Source organism: Leucopleurus acutus (assembly GCF_964270905.1).
Source record: "Leucopleurus acutus genome assembly, chromosome: 19".
NCBI lineage: Eukaryota > Metazoa > Chordata > Mammalia > Artiodactyla > Delphinidae > Leucopleurus > Leucopleurus acutus.
The window spans coordinates 18,085,640-18,103,807 of NC_139161.1; the positions used below are offsets into that span (position 1 = coordinate 18,085,640).

At 58.9% G+C, this 18,168-nt stretch overlaps 2 protein-coding genes across 4 annotated transcripts in view; one reads left to right on the forward strand and one right to left on the reverse strand.

The window, feature by feature from the left end:
• The window catches only part of HDAC5 (histone deacetylase 5), a gene marked incomplete at its 5' end in the record, with an annotated part of 34,793 nt that extends 24,765 nt beyond the window's left edge, over nt 1–10,028 (forward strand). For both annotated transcript variants that reach the window (XM_082861376.1, XM_082861375.1), the window contains 20 exons: nt 90–236; nt 326–438; nt 732–863; nt 1,084–1,306; nt 2,281–2,492; nt 2,766–3,092; nt 3,862–4,027; nt 4,912–5,045; nt 5,413–5,533; nt 5,976–6,025; nt 6,168–6,275; nt 6,644–6,699; nt 6,835–6,922; nt 7,846–7,965; nt 8,218–8,315; nt 8,488–8,606; nt 9,081–9,214; nt 9,479–9,563; nt 9,707–9,872; nt 9,964–10,028. In XM_082861376.1, the coding sequence (XP_082717502.1) occupies nt 90–236; nt 326–438; nt 732–863; nt 1,084–1,306; nt 2,281–2,492; nt 2,766–3,092; nt 3,862–4,027; nt 4,912–5,045; nt 5,413–5,533; nt 5,976–6,025; nt 6,168–6,275; nt 6,644–6,699; nt 6,835–6,922; nt 7,846–7,965; nt 8,218–8,315; nt 8,488–8,606; nt 9,081–9,214; nt 9,479–9,563; nt 9,707–9,872; nt 9,964–10,003 (2,639 nt within the window). In that variant the 3' untranslated portion in view covers nt 10,004–10,028. The remainder of the gene's footprint in view (nt 1–89; nt 237–325; nt 439–731; nt 864–1,083; nt 1,307–2,280; nt 2,493–2,765; nt 3,093–3,861; nt 4,028–4,911; nt 5,046–5,412; nt 5,534–5,975; nt 6,026–6,167; nt 6,276–6,643; nt 6,700–6,834; nt 6,923–7,845; nt 7,966–8,217; nt 8,316–8,487; nt 8,607–9,080; nt 9,215–9,478; nt 9,564–9,706; nt 9,873–9,963) is intronic.
• Nucleotides 10,029–12,113: 2,085 nt separating this feature from the next.
• Nucleotides 12,114–16,246, reverse strand: G6PC3 (glucose-6-phosphatase catalytic subunit 3). Of its 2 annotated transcripts, XM_082860674.1 has the most exons (6): nt 16,001–16,246; nt 13,999–14,105; nt 13,592–13,682; nt 13,276–13,394; nt 12,951–13,092; nt 12,114–12,725 (listed from the first exon to the last, which is right to left on the reverse strand). In XM_082860674.1, exons 1-6 carry the CDS (start codon nt 16,216–16,218, stop codon nt 12,362–12,364), a joined length of 1,041 nt encoding a protein of 346 aa, XP_082716800.1. In that variant the 5' UTR covers nt 16,219–16,246; the 3' UTR covers nt 12,114–12,361. The 2 variants fall into 2 exon arrangements, with proteins under 2 accessions (XP_082716800.1, XP_082716801.1); XM_082860675.1 differs by lacking the exon at nt 13,276–13,394 and having other exon boundaries at nt 12,577–12,725.
• Between the last annotated feature and the right edge of the window lie 1,922 nt (nt 16,247–18,168).

The window sequence follows — 18,168 nt, forward strand, 5'->3', positions numbered from 1 at the left end:
GCAGAGGTGGGAATGTGGAGGGGCCAGGCTAGGCCGCAGGTGTGTCCGTTTGTGTGCGTGTGTCTGAGCCCCGGCTGCCTTCTCCCCAGCCTCCGAACCCAACTTAAAAGTACGTTCGAGGCTAAAGCAGAAGGTGGCCGAGCGGAGAAGCAGTCCCCTCCTGCGTCGCAAGGACGGGACTGTCATTAGCACCTTTAAGAAGAGAGCTGTTGAGATCACAGGTGCCGGGCCTGGAGGTGAGGGCTCCTCTCCTGTCCCCGTTCGGAGGGCCGGGGAGCGGGGGGTGGCTCCGAGCAGGCCCAGGTGACAGCCACTTCTCCCGTAGCGGCAGCCGTGTGCAACAGCGCGCCAGGCTCCGGCCCCAGCTCTCCTAACAGCTCCCACAGCACCATCGCCGAGAATGGCTTTACTGGCTCAGTCCCCAACATCCCCACCGAGGTACAGGCCTGCCAAGGGCTGGGCGGGTGGGCCAGCGCTGCTTTCTGTCCCGTCCGGTCTGTCTGGCTGAGCGTGCCCAGCAGGGACCCTCTGCCTGCGTGGACAGGCTAGAGGGACCTATTGCCCCGAAGTGGGATCTGTCCCACGGGCCTCTGAATGGCTCTTATCTCTCAGTCCCCCCCCAAGGTGGGGCTTGGTGCAGGAAGCGGGGCGCCATTCAGAGCCCTCAGCCTTGGCCCCAGGTGGCCCCCCTTTGCCTGCTCTCATGCTTGTCTCTCCCAACTGCTCCCCAGATGCTCCCCCAGCACCGGGCCCTCCCTCTGGACAGCTCCCCCAACCAGTTCAGCCTCTACACGTCTCCCTCTCTGCCTAACATCTCCCTAGGGCTGCAGGCCACGGTCACTGTCACCAACTCGCACCTCACCGTAAGTACGGGGCACATACCCTGTCCTCCCTCTGGTGTTGAGGTCTTCGGTCCTGGAGGTCCCCGGCTGGGGCTGTTGTCCTCCCAGGGTCCTGATGGAGATCAGATGGCCCTCCCCCAGAGCTGGGGGTGGGCAGAGGGTAGGTGAGGGATGCTGGTCCAAAGTCGGCAGGACTGGGGGCAGTATAAACCCCTCCCTCATCTCCATCTCCTCTCCCCAGGCCTCCCCAAAGCTTTCGACGCAGCAGGAGGCCGAGAGGCAGGCCCTCCAGTCCCTGCGGCAGGGTGGTGCACTGACGGGCAAGTTCATGAGCACATCCTCTATCCCTGGCTGCCTGCTGGGCGTGGCACTGGAGGGCGACACCAGCCCCCACGGGCATGCCTCCCTGCTGCAGCATGTGCTGCTGCTGGAGCAGGCCCGGCAGCAGAGCACCCTCATTGCTGGTGAGTGGGCGGGCAGCTGTCCAAGGAGGGGGTGTCAGGCGCGCCCCCCCCCATTCTGAGGGCTCAAGGAAGGACCAACTGCCAGGGAGAAGTAGCCAGGGATACTCACCAGCCCTGTCACAGCTCCCCTCCATGGCATCATTGATTTCTTCCATATTCTACAGACGTTATTGAGTACCTACAGCCGGCCAGGCACTGTTCCCGAACTCTGCCGTCGTAATGGAGCTCACATTCCAGAGCAGTGCTGTCCAGTAGAAATATAATACAAGCCGTATGTGTACTTTAAAGTGTTCTAGTGGCCACGTTAAAAAATGTAAAAAGGAACAGGTGAAATTAGTTTTAATAACATATACTTAGTATATCTAGGATACTATCATTTGAGCATGAAATGAATATGAAGAGTTAGCAATGAAACATTTTACTTTGTTTCATACCGTCTTTGAAATCTGGTGCGTATTTCACACTTAGAGCACATCTCAGTTGAGACAGGCCATGTTTCAAGTGCTCAGTGGTCACGTGTGGCTGGCAGCTATGGGATTGGACAGCGCGGCTTTGGACAGTCAGCCCATAAGTAGCTGGTGGCATCAGAAGAAAGAGGTTCTGCTTAAAAGACATGTGATCCTGGCCTCCAGGCTTCCCAGCTGGGTGGGATCCACGTCCATGATCAGGGAGGTCTTGCAGTTGGGGAGAACTAGTCATTGTTCATGCACACGGAGGGCCCGAGACTATACGTGCTCGTAAGTGAATCCAGGACGTCTTGCCGGAGGTGGTGGCTCTGAGCTGCGAGACTTTTCAGTTGTGGGGAGGAGGAAGAATGGGGTTCAGGTTTGGGAGCAGGGTGCTCCAGGCCCCTCGCGGGTTTCTCCTGAGTATGGAGGCGGCACTGTTCCAGAAGGGGGAGAGTCTCGGGGTGGGAGTGGGAGCCTGGTGCCCTGACAGTGATGGTTACTTCCCTCCCCGCACCACCTCCACAGTGCCGCTCCACGGGCAGTCCCCGCTGGTGACGGGTGAGCGCGTGGCCACCAGCATGCGGACGGTGGGCAAGCTCCCTCGGCACCGGCCCCTGAGCCGCACTCAGTCCTCGCCGCTGCCCCAGAGCCCCCAGGCCCTGCAGCAGCTGGTCATGCAGCAGCAGCACCAGCAGTTCCTAGAGAAGCAGAAGCAGCAGCAGCTGCAGCTGGGCAAGGTGAGCCGGGAGAAGCAAACATCCGGGGCCATGCTGGGGTCAGGACACGGAGGGTGCCGGGCTGGCAGGGGGCTGGCAGGGGGCTGACACCCAGGCCACTCCCCAGGCTGCATCAGAGGAGCCGCCTTGCCTTTTTCTGATTCACATCAAAGGTCTGTATGGGCTGGGTGGCTGTCTGCCGGGGAGAGAGGAGGGAAGGATAGAACCTCCCGGGCCACAGGCTGCACAGCTGCGCCCCCTCCCAGCTGACGTGCCTCCTTGCTCTGCTCCTAGATCCTCACCAAGACTGGGGAGCTGCCACGGCAGCCCACCACCCACCCCGAGGAGACAGAGGAGGAGCTGACAGAGCAGCAGGAGGCCTTCCTGGGGGAGGGGGCCCTGGCCATACCCCGAGAAGGCTCCACGGAGAGTGAGAGCACACAGGAAGACCTGGAGGAGGAGGAAGAGGAGGAGGAGGAGGAGGAGGGAGAGGAGGAGGAGGAGGAGGAGGAGGAGGAGGAGGAGGAGGAGGAGGACTGCATCCAGGTCAAGGATGAGGAGGGCGAGAGTGGTGCTGAGGAGGGGCCCGACTTGGAGGAGTCCAGTGCTGGTTACAAAAAGGTGCCCCGTCCGCCCCAGCCCTTGATCACCACCCCTGCATCCTCCCCGCTATCTTTCCACCTTTACCCTTCCCTCTCCCCAGTCTGCAGTTTCCAGGCTGTGCAGGAACAACTTTTTAAGAGTGAAAGGGGAGCAGGAAAGAGACAAGGGGCTGTGGAAGGGAGGGAGCTGCTTGTGTCAGTCTCACAGCTGTCTGTGCCCCGTCTGCCAGCCCCTCCCTGCGTCTGTGACTGCCCCCGCCTGTCTGCTTCAGTGTGTGTGTGTGTGTGTGTGTGTGTGTGTGTGTGTGCGCGCGCGCACGTGTGCACGTGCACGTGGTCCATGTATATCTGCGTTTCTGCCTGCGTAGGGCCGGTTGTGCGTCGGTCTCTGCGTGCGTGTGTACACACACGCCCCCGCTGTTACTACAGTCTGCCCTGGTGCCTAGCACGCACTCCATTCATTGCGGACACAGCTGAGCCCTCCGGGCCTGACTCATCCCACCCCCTCTCACACCCCCGTCCCTCCCAGCCTCTTACCTCAATGCTACTCCGGTAGCATGACTCATCACGTCCCCCCCCCACATCTCTCCCCATCTCCTCGGAGATGGAGATGAAGATGGCTAAGGCTGGAGTGTCTCCTGTCCCTGGAGGGAGGAGGGTGGGGGGAGGAGGCGATACAGAAGAGAAGGGCTGGATTCAGGCCCCCCACCCCCTGGGAGGCCACCTGTCCTCACTTCCATTTCAGACTAAGCCTCACCCAGGCTCCTTCCCACTCTCCTCCTTCCCAGGTGTTTGCAGATGCCCAGCAGCTGCAGCCTCTGCAGGTGTACCAGGCGCCCCTCAGCCTGGCCACTGTGCCTCATCAGGCCCTGGGCCGCACCCAGTCCTCACCTGCTGCCCCTGGGGGCATGAAGAGCCCCCCGGACCAGCCCACCAAGCACCTCTTCACCACAGGTGAGCCCCGTGCCCGCTGTCCTCACATCGTCTGCCAGGGGGCCTGTGCATGGCATCCAGCCTTGGGCATTGCTGTCCTCACATCGTCTGCCAGGGGGCCTGTGCATGGCATCCAGCCTTGGGCATCATGAAGAGATAAGATACAGCCCCTGCCCTGGAGAGATGGCCGGGGCCCCGCAGAGCATCCCGAAGGGAGAGAAAACAGGCCTTCCCCTCCCTCTGCACCACAGCCACCTGTGGTAGTGGTGGCAGCCTCTGCGTCAGTGGGAGGGTGGTGAGTGTCCCTGCCCACTGGGGCAGCGTCATCTTTCAGGGGCCCATCCCACCACTGCTGAGAGACCACCAGTTTTGCGCCCTCGCCACACGAGCCCTGGAGGCCTAGGTGGAGGGAGCCCACTGTCTCAGCTTGGTCCTGCTGTTCTAGCTCCCTCTCTGCCCTGTGAGGTTAAATGTGAGGGCTCAGTCCATTCCAGAAGCTCTTCCATGTGAAACTGCTCTGTGCTGGGCTCTGAGGGGGCACAGATGCTTGAGGACGGTCCCCACTCACCAGTGGGGTGCGTTGGGGGGTAGAGGGGCAGCACGCAGGGGCTGTGACAGGAGGGGAAAGGAGGATGCGCCATGAGGTCAAAACCGACGGGGGTGTCAAGGGCGGCCTGCTGGAGCCTTGAGGAGCAGGGAGGCTTTTGACAGGCGGTGATGGGGGAAAGGAATTTCATGAAAAGAAGAGGGGCAGGTGTGTGGGAGGGCAGCTGGGGTGCCTGTGAGGAGGTGCTGGGACCAGGGTGGGCTGGGGAAAAGCTCAGTGAGCTCTGCTGAGGATGGCGGGGGCCAGGCTGTCACACGGCCCAGAGCAGTGCTGGCTGACAGGTGTGTCTCTGGCCCAGGTGTGGTCTATGACACGTTCATGCTGAAGCACCAGTGCATGTGCGGCAACACACACGTGCACCCCGAGCACGCTGGCCGGATCCAGAGCATCTGGTCTCGGCTGCAGGAGACAGGCCTGCTCAGCAAGTGTGAGGTAAGGGAGCCCCTCCTTCCAGCTTCCACCTCAAACCCAGCGAAAGCCTTTGTGTTTCCCCTGTCGGGGAAGCCTCTGTCTGGGTCTCTTCCACCCCTGACTTCAGGGCCAGGCCCCCCAGGCACCTGCCAGTTCCATCCCTTGTAGCCTGGTTCCCCCATGATCCCCAGCTGAATGGGGGAGGGTCCTGGACTGGGGTCCCTGGGGGACCGGGGCATACTTTCTCGACAACCTTTGATCTCCCGAGGCTAGAAAGTGGCCCCATGTGCCCCAGGCTGTGGGGCAGAGAGAGGGGCTGCGCCTCGGGGGAGCTGAGCCTGTGGTACCATCCCTCTCACCAGCCTCTCTTCCTGCTCTCCCCTGGCAGCGGATCCGGGGTCGCAAAGCCACGCTGGACGAGATCCAGACGGTGCACTCCGAATACCACACCCTGCTCTATGGGACCAGCCCCCTCAACCGACAGAAGCTGGACAGCAAGAAGCTGCTCGGTGAGCTGGCCGGCCGATGGGGGGGGGCGTGGGCCAGGCCAGGTCTTCTGCCCCAGTGGGACTGGGGTAGGCGGGTGGGTTCCCGTGGGCGCAGTTGCCACATTGCACGCCTCCAGAGGGCGCCACTCACACAGACTACAACATGCTGGTGGGATGTGTGCAGGAGGATGGGAGGTGACAGGTCAGGCCTGGTGATGGGCTTTGCCCTTCTCCCTAACCTGTCAGGCCCCTTTTTCTCCCTGCCATTTGCCCCAGAGGTAGGATGCCCCCCCCAGGAGGGGGGACAGACATCTCCCAGCTGGCATGGGCTGCAGAGGCCTGTCGTGTGCTGGGGCCTGGCCTTCTTTTTCTGTGATTGACTTTACTGCCCTCTGCACACCCCAACCTGCAGCTTTGGCAGTTGAGGCAACTTCCAGAGTAGCTCTGTTCCTCTTCCCCGCAGGCCCCATCAGCCAGAAGATGTACGCCATGCTGCCTTGTGGGGGCATCGGGGTGAGTAGGGCACCTGCCAGTGGGGATGGGTGGGTGGTGCTCCCAGCTCCAGCCCCTCCCTTCCTGCCCACCACAGCTGCACCCCCATTCTCGCCCTCCCCCTGCAGGGGGCACGCTGAAGCCTGCTCTCCTGCCCCCGCAGGTAGACAGTGACACCGTGTGGAATGAGATGCACTCCTCCAGTGCCGTGCGCATGGCGGTGGGCTGCCTGGTGGAGCTGGCTTTCAAGGTGGCGACGGGGGAGCTCAAGGTGAGTGTGTGTGGGGCCTTGGTCCTGTTGCCTCAGGAGCGGGTGATGGGGGCAGCTGTGGCTTTCCTGTCAGTAAGGCACCATCCTCTGTAATCTCAACTCTCAGGTGCAGATGTGGGGAGGAGGTGCTAGCTCCAGGCCAGCTGGGGGGTGAGGGGTAAAGCGGGAATGACCAAGAGGCACTAAGGTGTGTGCTGTCATGGGTCTCACGTGGCCCTCGGCTGGCGTTCCTAAAGGTCGTGGGATTGATGCTTATGACGTATGTTCTCGTCCTGGCTTATGCTTCTCTCCTTCTGTGTCCACCCACTTCGTGGCCACCTTGCCCGCCTGTCTGCCTCTTGTTTGTCCCTCCGTCTGTACCTCTCCAGAATGGTTTTGCCATCATCCGGCCCCCAGGACACCACGCGGAGGAGTCCACAGCCATGTGAGTGCCACCGCAGCCCTGCCCCAGACCCACCGCCCTCACACCATCTCCCTCAGCAGAGCTGATGCGCGTGTATCTGTGAGCAAACATCCACTAAGGCTGACGACCTGCCCTCTTCTCCGCTCACCCCCGCAGGGGATTCTGCTTTTTCAACTCTGTAGCCATCACAACCAAACTCCTGCAGCAGAAGCTGAATGTGGGCAAGGTTCTCATCGTGGACTGGGTAGGCAGTGGGCTGGTGGGACCAGGGTCAGCCTTCAGGAAGCCTCCACCCCAGCCCCACGCCCTCGTCCTCAGGTGCCCGTGCTGGGGCTGTTAGCCCAGCCTTCACAGTCCCATGGGGCCCCCCTCCTCACTAGTGGAGACTCGAAATGCTTTTAGCCCCTGGTCCGCCTTGGCCCCCAGCCCGCAGCCTTGAGCGGCCGAGGAGATTTTCTGCCTTGCGTGGTAGAGACAGCTCCTGCCGTTGCTGGAGTCCCTGTTGACTGGGGGCTGACTGTGTGCCAGACACGTGGTGCTGCTTCATGGCCGCCCTGCTTCCTAAGTAGTAGGATGTCCATTTCGATAAACAGAGACACTGGGCTGTTGGGGGACTTACCCAACCAAGGTTACTTAGCTTGGGATGTTGGGTACTGGGTTTCAGATCAGGCCTCTGGGCCCCGGCATTTCTGCTCCTGCTGCCACGCTGTGCTTCTCCGCCTCTGCCTCTCACAGCAGAGGGAAAGGCCCCTACCACTCCCTGTGAGGAGCAGGCCTCAGCAAGGAGGGATCTAATCTCTTCGAAGCCCAGCGTGGGCTTCAAAGTTCATGACGTTGGGTTCCTTCAGAATGCATCTGTTTGCTTTCAGTTCCTGACTAGCCGTACTGTTTCCCTCCACACTGCTGAGCAGAGTGGGCTCGCAGGGAGATCCACCACATTCGTCCCCTGGCTTTGTGTCTCCTCTGTGCAGTGCCATGTCCCGGCCCGCAGACCCTGGTTAGAAAAGCGTGGGGTGATTCCGTGGCAGACAGAACACAGATGCCCCGTAGCTAGTGGTGGGCTGCACCCCCAGAGTCCACCACAGGGTTGGGGTGGGCCAAGCAGAATTTTGACCTTTGGGTCAGACCCTGGGCCTCTTCCCTGATGCTCCCACCCCTTCCCACTAGGACATTCACCACGGCAACGGCACCCAGCAAGCATTCTACAACGACCCCTCCGTGCTCTACATCTCCCTGCATCGCTATGACAATGGGAACTTCTTTCCGGGCTCTGGGGCTCCTGAAGAGGTACAGCTCCTGGGCTCAAACGTGGGGCCCTCGGGGAGATAGCAGAATGGGACCTGGCAGGGAGCCATGGAGGCCCGTGGTGGTGCTGGTACCTGGGGAGTCTGGGCTCCTAGTGGGAGGACCACGCCAGCCAACTGCCCCTCCATGCAGAACAGAGGTCAGTGGAGTGAGGGCTGGAGGCAGGGCTGAGGGCGGGGCAACGTCTGGGATCCCCAGGCAGTGAGAGTAACCCCTCCCCCACCATGCTGCCAGGTTGGCGGAGGGCCGGGCGTGGGGTACAATGTGAACGTGGCATGGACGGGAGGTGTGGATCCCCCCATCGGAGACGTGGAGTACCTAACGGCCTTCAGGTGGGGACTGAGAAGAGCCGAGGGAGGGGTGGGAACCCCCGGGCCCTGCCATGGGCGGGGCAGAAGGCACTCAGTTCCGCATGGGTGGAGGGGGTCGGCTCTGTTGGGGGCAGAGCCTGGGGAGGCCTGGCCGAGCCACCTGCCAGGGTCAGCTTGGGCCCTCCCTTTGCAGGACAGTGGTGATGCCCATTGCCCACGAGTTCTCACCTGACGTGGTCCTGGTCTCCGCCGGGTTTGATGCTGTCGAGGGACACCTGTCTCCGCTGGGTGGCTACTCTGTCACCGCCAGATGTGAGCCTGTGGGGGGATCGAGGGAGGCTATGGAGCAGTGAAGGTGGGGTCGAGTGGGAGGTTGGGAGGAGGGTTGAAGGCAGGTCTAAGACTTGGAATCATCCTGGCAGCGTCCTGCCACTCTCCGTCTGCCAACCCTGGCCTTGAGGGGCAAGCAGGTGGGGGGGAGCGTCTCCTCCAGGAGCTGTAGGGATGGAGCTCGCTGATCCCTCATGTTTCAGTGGTGGTTTTTCATGGTGCTCCTTGGGAGACGTGTAACTGGATCTTTTTCGCCTCTTACGTTTTGTCTTTTATGGAGCATTTAGTCCATTGACGCTGAATTTTATTATGGATATCTATTTGGGTTTAAATCCACCATCTTCTTTTGTGCTGTTTGTCCCATCTCTTGTTTCTTTTTCTCTCCTTTCTGGCTTTTTCTTGAGTTGAGTTTTTTCTTTAACCATTTCCTCTTCCTCCCTTCACCCGTCCCTAAAGGTTTTGGCCACTTGACCAGGCAGCTGATGACGCTGGCAGGGGGCCGGGTGGTGCTGGCCCTCGAGGGAGGCCACGACTTGACCGCCATCTGTGATGCCTCTGAGGCCTGTGTCTCCGCTCTGCTCAGCGTGGAGGTGAGGGGTGCACAGCGGGACTGGGGGAGGTGGGCCAGTAGGCCAGGGGGAAGGGGCCAGCGAGGGAGGGTCCCTTTCCTGGGTCAGGCAGCACCGAGGGCCCTTGGGGAGGTTTTCCTGATTCCTGAGGACAGGTGGTGGCCAGGGAAGGCTTTCTAAATAGAGGTTTCCCCAGAAAGGCTATGCTTGCCCCTGTCATGGGGCTGAACGGCGGGATGGTTAGAGGGGCAGCCACTCTAAGCCTTCTCTTCTTTCCCCTGCCAGCTGCAGCCCTTGGACGAGGCAGTCTTGCAACAAAAGCCCAACGTCAACGCAGTGGCCACGCTAGAGAAAGTCATCGAGATCCAGAGTGCGTGGGCACAGGCAGAGGGACTCAGGGCCCAGCTTGCCAAGGGGGCGGAGCTTGCGTGACGCCAGGGCTAGGGCTGGGGGTGTCCGTACGTTTGGGGGTTTCTGGCTCTCCCTGACCCCCGGCCCATCCCTCATCCACAGGCAAACACTGGAGCTGTGTGCAGAGGTTTGCTGCTGGTCTAGGCCGTTCCCTGCGGGAGGCCCAGGCCGGTGAGACAGAGGAGGCTGAGACTGTGAGCGCCATGGCCTTGCTGTCGGTGGGGGCCGAGCAGGCCCAGGCTGCTGCAGGCCGGGAGCACAGCCCCAGGTGAGGTGCCCCCCACCTCCCTGCCCTCGCCCAGACTGCTGCCCCCCATCCCACAGTGCTTCAGTGCCCTTCCCTGTGCTTGTGCCCACAGGCCGGCAGAGGAGCCCATGGAGCAGGAACCTGCCCTGTGACGCCCTGGCCCCCACCCCTCTGGGCTTCATCATTGTGATTTTGTTTATTTTTTCTATTAAAAAACAAAAAGTCACACATTCAACAACGTCTGCCGTGTGGGTCTCTCAGCCTCGCCCCTCCTGCTCCTCTAAGCTGCCTCAGGCCCCCCCTTTCCCCCACCCCCCGTGGCCCACGTCTCAGCTCTAGAAGTTTGCGCCCTCTGTAGGGCCAGGGGTGCCCTTCCCAGCCCTTCCCTCGCGTTGTGTCCCGCACCCGCTTCCTGCATTCTGTCGTCGTCCCCCTTGGAGCTTGGGCCAGCTCAAGGTGGGCCTGGGGCCCAGATAGCACCTTCCGGTCCTGGGGTCCCCCTGAGTGAGGAGGGAACAGTAAGTTTGGTGCCTTGGCTTCAGCTGACTTAGGGGGAAATGCCTTAATTTCACCCTCCTCCCCTCTCCAGCCCCAGGGGAGGATCCGGAGGGTCCCTCTACAGTCTTAAGGTGTAGAGTGGAGGGGAGGTGGGCTCCCGCCCTGCGACTCTCACTCTTTTCCCCCAGTGTCCTCACCATCTCCACACAGACCCCTCTCTCCTCCTCTTTTCTCCTGGCCTCAGCAGCGAAGGGAAGCTTTGTGCCGTCGGATGTGGGCCTGAGGTCTGTGGGCAGGGCTGTCTTGCCTTACCCTCCTCAGGGCCTATTTCCCCTTCTCAGGGGCTGGAGAGGGTGAAAGCGTGGGAGGAGGTTTGGAGCTGCACTCCTGGGTTCTGAGGGGCCAAGGGGAGGCGCAGAACCGGGCCTGCTCTCCATCTTCCTCTGTCGGCCTCCCTGCCCCTCTGCTGGCACAGTCTGGGGAGCGGGGAGAAGGTGGTCCCTGCAGGGGGGCTCCAGGCTGGTGAGAGCCCCCCTGCTGTTCAGGACCAGATTTCCCCAGCCGTCCAGCACGCTGCAAGCAGAAGGGTCAGTGGCCCACCTCTCTCCTGGGGCCTTTGGCTTTGAAGCCTGGGGATGGTGAGTGGGAGTTCTAGAAGGGGCAGGGCCAGAACCCAGGAGTCTGCCCTCAGCTGTAGCTTGCCTTCCTCCTGGGCTTCCTTTGTGGGCCACCAGCCCAAGGGAACTAAGACCAGGATGGGGCTGGGCACTGCCCTTTCTCTTTCCCAGAAGCCCTGCTAGCCTTCTTGTTTCCAGGGCTAGGAGCCCACAAGGCTTCTAGCGAATGCTGTCCAGCCTGTGGGAAACCAAAGATGGGAAGCAGCTCCTAGGGGGCTGAGTCTTCCTCCCTCCGTCTCCCCAACACCGCATATACTTTCTTTCCTCCCGTCCCCAGGGCTCCACCAATCTGTTTACATATTTATTATCCTAATGGGGGCCTGAGCAGGGTTGAGGGAGCCAGGGGAGGGGCAGGAGTCCCACCACCATTGGCTCATTGTGCGCTTGTATCTTGTGTGTTGTTAGTGTGTTCTAGATCCTCCTGGGGGATGGGGATGGGGCTGGGCCCAGGGTACCAGGCCTCCCCATGCTGAGCCCCAGCTCCGGGCCGCTTACCCTCCCTCTCCCCACGGCCGGTCTGGTTCTCATGTAAACCCACTCCTTGCTTTGTCTCCTTGGACATGGATTTCAGTTAAGTATTGTGTAACCTGTTACACTGTGTGTCCTTGTGTAAATAAACTTGTTTCTGGCAGTGCCTTCTGGGGCCAATGTCTCTGTTCTCTGGGCTCTCAAATGGAGTTGAGGGTCTCATTCCCCCTCCTGGCCAAAAAAAAACTACTTTTCTCCAGCCCCTGGACTAGCCAATTTAGGAAGCAAGAGGCTGGGGTGGGAGGGAGTGGGATCTCTGTCCTGTGGGTTAAGGACAAGGTTTCACTGAACGTAGCCACAGCATCTCCTGGAACCTCTGTGTGGCCTACGTGGTGATGGTGGGGAGAGGGTCCTGGCTGAAGGTCTCCCTGTTCCTTTTGACTCTCAGTCTCTGGGGGCACAGGGTTGAAGCGGGTGCAGAACAGGTGGCCTGGCAAGGGTTCCACCTGCAGCCACACGGGCAAGTCCAGTGGAGATGTGCACAGAGTCAAGAGAGGAGTCCAGAGGTGTGGAAGGGCTTTATTGGGGCTGCTCTGAGCCCCTCACAGTGTTACAGGAACCCACTGGTCTCGCTGTTGCCTTTGCCCTTTGGGGACATGGGAGGGAAGGCAGGAGGAGGACCAGCCTTCCTGGGAGAGAGAAGGCCCTTCTTTGGGGCTGAGACCAGGTGGTGGGAGAAGTAGAAAATTCACCATGAGCAGGGCCTGTTGGGGGCTGGAAGGGGACGGGGCTGCCTCCCCGGAGTGTGGAGGTCACGGAGTGTGTGGGCTTTGGGAGAGGGAAAGTGGCAATAGGAGGCACCTAGAGTCAGGAAGAGCGGATGGGTGGTGCTTCCTGGGCACTGAACGTGTGCACCAGCCAGGGCACGAGGGCCAGGACCAGGCATGGCCAGAGGGTGTGCTTGAGGAAATTGAAGATGTAGAAAAGGCTGATCTGAGGCGGGTAGCCCAGCCAGTCCAGGGGGCCCAGCAGCCCCATGGCCAACACAAGGCAGGCTAGCTTCTGGCCATGTCCCAGGTATGCCCGCCGCACCTGGGCATAGCAGGGGGAGTGAAGGGCGATGCCCAGACCCAGGGCGGCCCCTGAGTCGCGGCTCAGAGAGGCAAAGGGCCGGCTGTCCAAGTGCACCCACTCAGGCCGTTCACACCACTTAGAGGCTAGGTTGATGGACCTGTGGGGAGCGAGAGTCTTTGCCAGGAGAGAGATTCCCCTGGGTCCTAGAGGGCTGATGGCTCTCCACCCCTTTGGGGCCTACCGCCATGTTCTGCCGTGACCCCAGGAGAGTCAATGTTTGTGAACAGCTAATGTGTCCCGTTTTAGCTACAACCAACCAGAGACCCACTGGGCCAGGTATAGGTGAGACCCCAACTTGCCCAAGCTTCAAAGCAGGACTTACCAAGAAAGATCCAGGCCCAGTGTAAAGAGGGTCCAATAGATGAGGCTGGCACCCAGCAAGAGGGCCAGTGAGGTCAACCCGTAGAAGCTTAGCTCCCGCTCCGTGGGCACCCGGGGGGTCATCAGCCAGCCCAGGACAGCACCTAGGGAAGTGGGGTGACAGCAGCTTCAAGGAGTTTGGGGATATGACCCCCACCCCGAGCCGCAGGGTAGTTTGGCAGGAGAAGGGGGCCCTTGGGGTTGGCTGTACAATGGGAAGATCATACGCTGGTCCTCTCACTGCCAACAGCACCCTCTGGGTCCACCCTGTTGCCCCAGTTGCTCACCAGTTATTAGGCCAGCCAACACCTGGTGAGGGAAATGTGCTAAGAGGAAGACCCGGGACAAGCCGACCGCCAGCAGGAAGGTGCAATAAGCCAAGCTAGGTATCACCCTCACCCAGCGGCTAAAAAGAAGAGAGGCAAATGGTTCAGGAGGCGTCCACGCACAGCTGGGCTTCCCTCAGCACCCAGGCACCTCACAGTTTGACCAGATGCCCTGGCGTCTACAGAACTCCAGCTCCCAGGCTGCCCTGCTGCTGGGTCTTTTGGGTCCAGGGTACCATCACCTCTGCCCCCGTTGGTGGGCAATGCCAAGGTGTACCTGTGGGTCCGAGTGGCCACTTGGGAAGAGATGGCCGTCATTATGGGCCAAAGGGCTGCTCCTGTGATCATACAGTGTCCGGAAGGGCTGCCTGCCAGGGGATTCAGAAGCTTGTGGTGAGAGGATGCTGGTGGAACCCAGGTGCCCCTGGTGATCGCTCAACACGGCTGCCTCCCCGTGGCCGAGGGGGGAGCCTTCCTCCAGCACTGACCCTTAGCTCCCTCTGCCCTGAAGCGGCATGGGTGCTCTCCTCCTATAATTCAACATGGTCTTCCCTGGGTTTCTTTGTTCTCTGGCCCAGTAACTGAGAGGCTGGGCCTCTGATTAGGTTGCCCTAGCTGAAAAGTACGACCAAACACTCACTGAACCCTAACCACATTGGGAGAGGGAAGTTTGAGGCTTCTCACCTGGACCAGTTTCACAAGAAGGGGGGAACTGGTGAACCTGGGCTGGAGCCTGGCTGTAGTACCCAGACTCATGGACCCACCAGAAGGGCCTGTCTCCAAACAGAAACCTAGAAGAGAACAGATGCGAGATGCCATGACACGCACACACAGCCAGGGGAACGGGGGCTGAGGCAGAAGGACACCTGGAGTACTCTGGAGGGCTTACAGGCTGGAGTCAGAAAGGGTGTCCAATTCTGTGCCATTGCCTTGCCAGGGTTTTTTACCTTGGAACAGGAGAAAGCATGCTATTTTTTTTTTTAAAGTGATAAGGAGGCAAGAGATTGTGGTGTGTGCGTGTGTGTGCTCTGAGATGCTCAGAAGTCCCATCCTTAGCCCTCCCGCTACAGGGCCAGCTCTGCTCTTGCCATCTATAGAGAGCCCAGGACCTGCCCCTCGCCCTCCCTCCCCAGACCCTCACTGACCCTCCTGCTTCTCCTCTCTCCATTTCCCAAATTCCAGCCTGCGTTACTTAGGTAAGCCTCTGGTCTTTGAAAATGGGAGTGGGGAATGGACAAGGAGGCTGAGAGAGAATAAGGAAGACAAAAAAATTCAAAATCCACTGGCTTAGCCAGGTGCTTCACTGGACCCTGGGAAACACACTGCAGAGGCTGCTGTGGCCAGAAAGAGAAAAGGTGCGTGAGCAGAAGAGATGCTGGCAGGAAGCCAAGTGCTGGGGAGGGAGGTGCGGAAGGGACTTGCCTCTCCCTGCCCAAAAGTGAGCCTGGATCATGCACCAGATGCTCAACACATACTTAGGAAATGAACAGGGGCTCTGCCATGTGGGGGGCATTAAGGGTGTCTACCCAAGGGGGCGGTCTTAGGGGAACAGGACTAGAGAGGAAAGGCTTATACAGACTCTGAGGAAGGAGAGCACACAGCAAAGAGCAATTCAGTAGGAAGGAAATGATCAGACAATTGCTTTCCGTTTACAGCAGGGATGAAGCCCTGGCTGAGAAGAGTGGAAGGGAAGGTATTTTGTTTTCCAGCAAGTCATTCCAGCCCATCCATTCAAGTGTCTCCTATGAACCTCCCTTCCCTCCCCCAGGCTGGCAATCTGGCAACAGAGACAGTGGTGAGGGGTGAGGGGAGGTGCAGCTGCATGCCCAGCGGGAATATAGCTCCCTTCTGCACCCAAGAGAGAACAGGTGGCACAAAGAGATACACCCCAAGGGCCCCACCCACTTGCCTGGGGTTCCTGGCTTCTAAGTCTGTGTGCAGAGCCTACTAGTGAATGAAGGGGAAAAGGGAGAAGAGAAAGTGTTCCCTGGAAGGCAATGCTTTAGCCCAGTGCTTTTTGAAATTTACTGTGCACACAAATCGCCTGGGGTCCTTGCTAAAATGCAGATTCTGATTCAGTAGCTCTGGCGTGGGGCCTGAGATTCTGCATTTCTAGCAAGTTTTCAAATGCTCCTTATGCTGCCGGCCACGGTCTGGGGGACCACACCTTAATCTGCAAGCCTTTTCTGTCCTTAGCCACTAGTGTGAAGCCTGGCACAAAGCATGCTTCTTAAAAACTATGTCAAATAAACGAATGAATAAATGAATCAAAGAGTGAGTTGAGAAGCAGGACTTTCTGCTACTTAAGTCACCACAGATGCCTGTTAAAATACAGATTCCCAGCCCCTCCCCTGGAGTTTCAAAATCTGTCTGTCTGAGGTGGAATGGGGTATTTGCATTTTAAATACGCCCCCTTAGGTGATTTCTCTGATCAGGCCCGTTAAACACTAGTTTAGTGATTAGGATGGGGACTCTGAGGTCCAAGATGCACAAAGATGCTCATAGGGGAAAAGTCAGTGGCCACGGGGTAGGGGTGGGACGTCTTAAGGCCATGGGTTCACTGTCGGGGTGGGGTGGGGGGGAAGCCAGGCCTTTGAGGCAGCTGACGAGAGAGATCAAGGACTGAACAGGGCTCAGGGCCTTTGGGGGTGGGGGACCAGGACGCGGGAGGGCTTCGCTGTCTCACCACTTGAAGACGAGGTTGAGCCACTCGGTGATGAGGCTGATCCAGAGCACCGCGATGCCCACCCGGCGAGAGGCGTAGTAGGCCACGGGGAAGTAGAACAGAAAGAGGCTCTTGGGGTCGCCCAGAAAGGTGACCCAGAGCCACACGTTCTCCAACCAGGGCAGCTGGTTCTGCAGCGCCTCGGCCATCGCGATGCCGGCGCCCAGCGTGGACTCCATGGCGACCACGGGGCCGGCCCGGCCAGGGTTTGAGCTAAGGCGGAAGCCGAGGAGTCCAGGCGACCAGGAAGCAGCTCCTCACGGCCCTCCAAAGCCCACCCTTCGGATCCGAGGCCCGCCCCCTGGCGTTGGCCGGGAAAGCCCCGCCTCCTGCCCCGCCCCCTGCAGCCTCAGGCTCGCGCGAGCCAGGCCTCCTGCCGGTACCGTTTCCTCCTCCTGCGCTCTTCCCGGGCCTCCCTCTCTACTGGGCAGCGCAGGGGACAAATCTTTTCGAAGGCGTTTCCGCAGAGCCCCACGTGGCTGCTATTGCCGGCACGTGGGCAGAGGGCGTAGAGGCGGCTCCAGCTGCTGTTCCGGGTCATGGGACAGACTAACCTGAGGGTCGGCGGTGCGTCCAGGGTCCCTCCTTTACTTCTGTGAAGATGGATATGTAATATCCCGGGCCAGGATTCCTTCCAGACCAGACCTTTCTCCTCCAGTACAGCTACCCTCCAAAAATATTTCGAGATCTCTTGGAGAGAAGGCTAGGGACAACCCCTGCTCCGGGGAGCCGGGCATCCCTGGTTGGTGCTGAAGCGGGCCCCTACGTTTGCACACACAGCTGGCTAATCGGTACACGCCTTCCTCCCCCAGCCCAAGACTCTGCTGCTTGAATTCCTCTGCTGTTGATTTGGAGGCTGACAGATCAGCCTCTTGATTTTGAGGGGTCATCCCTAACGGCTTGAGAGTTGTTACGCATAGCACAGTCTAAATCACCCTTCCTCCCAGTTCTGTGCTCGCCTTGCTCCTCTCCTTTCGTCATCTTGTCATCTTGCCTTCCAGAACCCAGCTGGGCAGATAAACCATGAGATAGTAGCTGGGTTGGTAAAGGAAGAGGAAAGGCACACACTCACGACAAAAATTGGAATAATCCCTTGGAGGAACACACAGAAAATAGAAATCTCAGCAATTCTAGGTGAGGTCTTGCCTAGAGGCAGAGGTGAGGTGGGAGGAGACTGGTGAAGTGGTTCCTTCCTACCTCAAGCAACTTTGTTCTTGGAGAGTTTTTGAGGGGTAAAAATGAGAATGTAAATTTGGGTTCTTCTTGGAAAGAGATTAATTTCACTAATTAAAAGGGTGTGGGGAAAGGAAGCTGGATACAAATCTCATTTTGCTCCCTTGCTAAATGTTTTTCAATTGCCCCAAGGAAAAAGCCTAAATTTTCTGTCTTTGAAAGTTTGCTTGGCCTCTAGCCACAACAACCTTTACCAGCCCAGTCCCACATTCTGTTTCATGATATTTCTGAGCTACTCTACGCTCCCTGAAATCACCAAGCTCTCTCCTTTTAGGGGTCCTGACGTCTGCAGTTACCTCTGCTTAGAACGTGGCCACTCTCCCTGCTTGTCTTTCAGATCTCAGATTTTTCCACTTCTTCCAGGAAGCTTTTCCTTACAGTGCCTGGCAGTCATTTATGAGAACCTATAATCACAATGTTATATAAAAGGTGGAGTGGCAGTTATGTATGACTTGTTATGGGGTAGATGTGAAAGTTCTCTGGAAAAACCCAAGTATGAGGGAGCAGTATGTTTATTTCTATTACAATGATTGTACTAATACGGGCCCAACTTTAGGAAGTTGAGGTCTCTTGCAAGGCAAGGAAACACTTTTGGAACTTGTTCAGGTTAAGTAGTGCCAGGACTGGCCCTTTGCCTCCCTCTCTGCCTGTTGTTACTCATACATGAGGCTCTAGAATTTCTTTAGTGGAAGGGTAGGTGGGTTAGGGATGGCAACTGGTGATGGTAGGGCTTGAAAATGCATCTGCATCGTACTTACATGTTAAGAAAACTGTTTCGTATATTACACAGTCATTAATGGGGGGCCCAAAACTCCTGCCCCAAGGCTCCCTTTGTCAATACCATTGCTCCTCATTCTGGCTCTTTGCCCGGTTTTCTAGAGGAGAGGGCAAGATGG

Coding starts and splice junctions, on each gene's coding strand:
- G6PC3 (XM_082860674.1), bottom strand. CDS start 16,218: ATGGAGTCCACGCTGGGCGCCGGCATCGCGATGGCCGAGGCGCTGCAG. Junction 13,683..13,998: donor TTCTTGTGAAACTGGTCCAG/GTGAGAAGCCTC, acceptor ATCCCCTGGCAG/GCAGCCCTTCCGGACACTGT. Junction 12,726..12,950: donor CTGGGCCTGGATCTTTCTTG/GTAAGTCCTGCT, acceptor CGCTCCCCACAG/GTCCATCAACCTAGCCTCTA.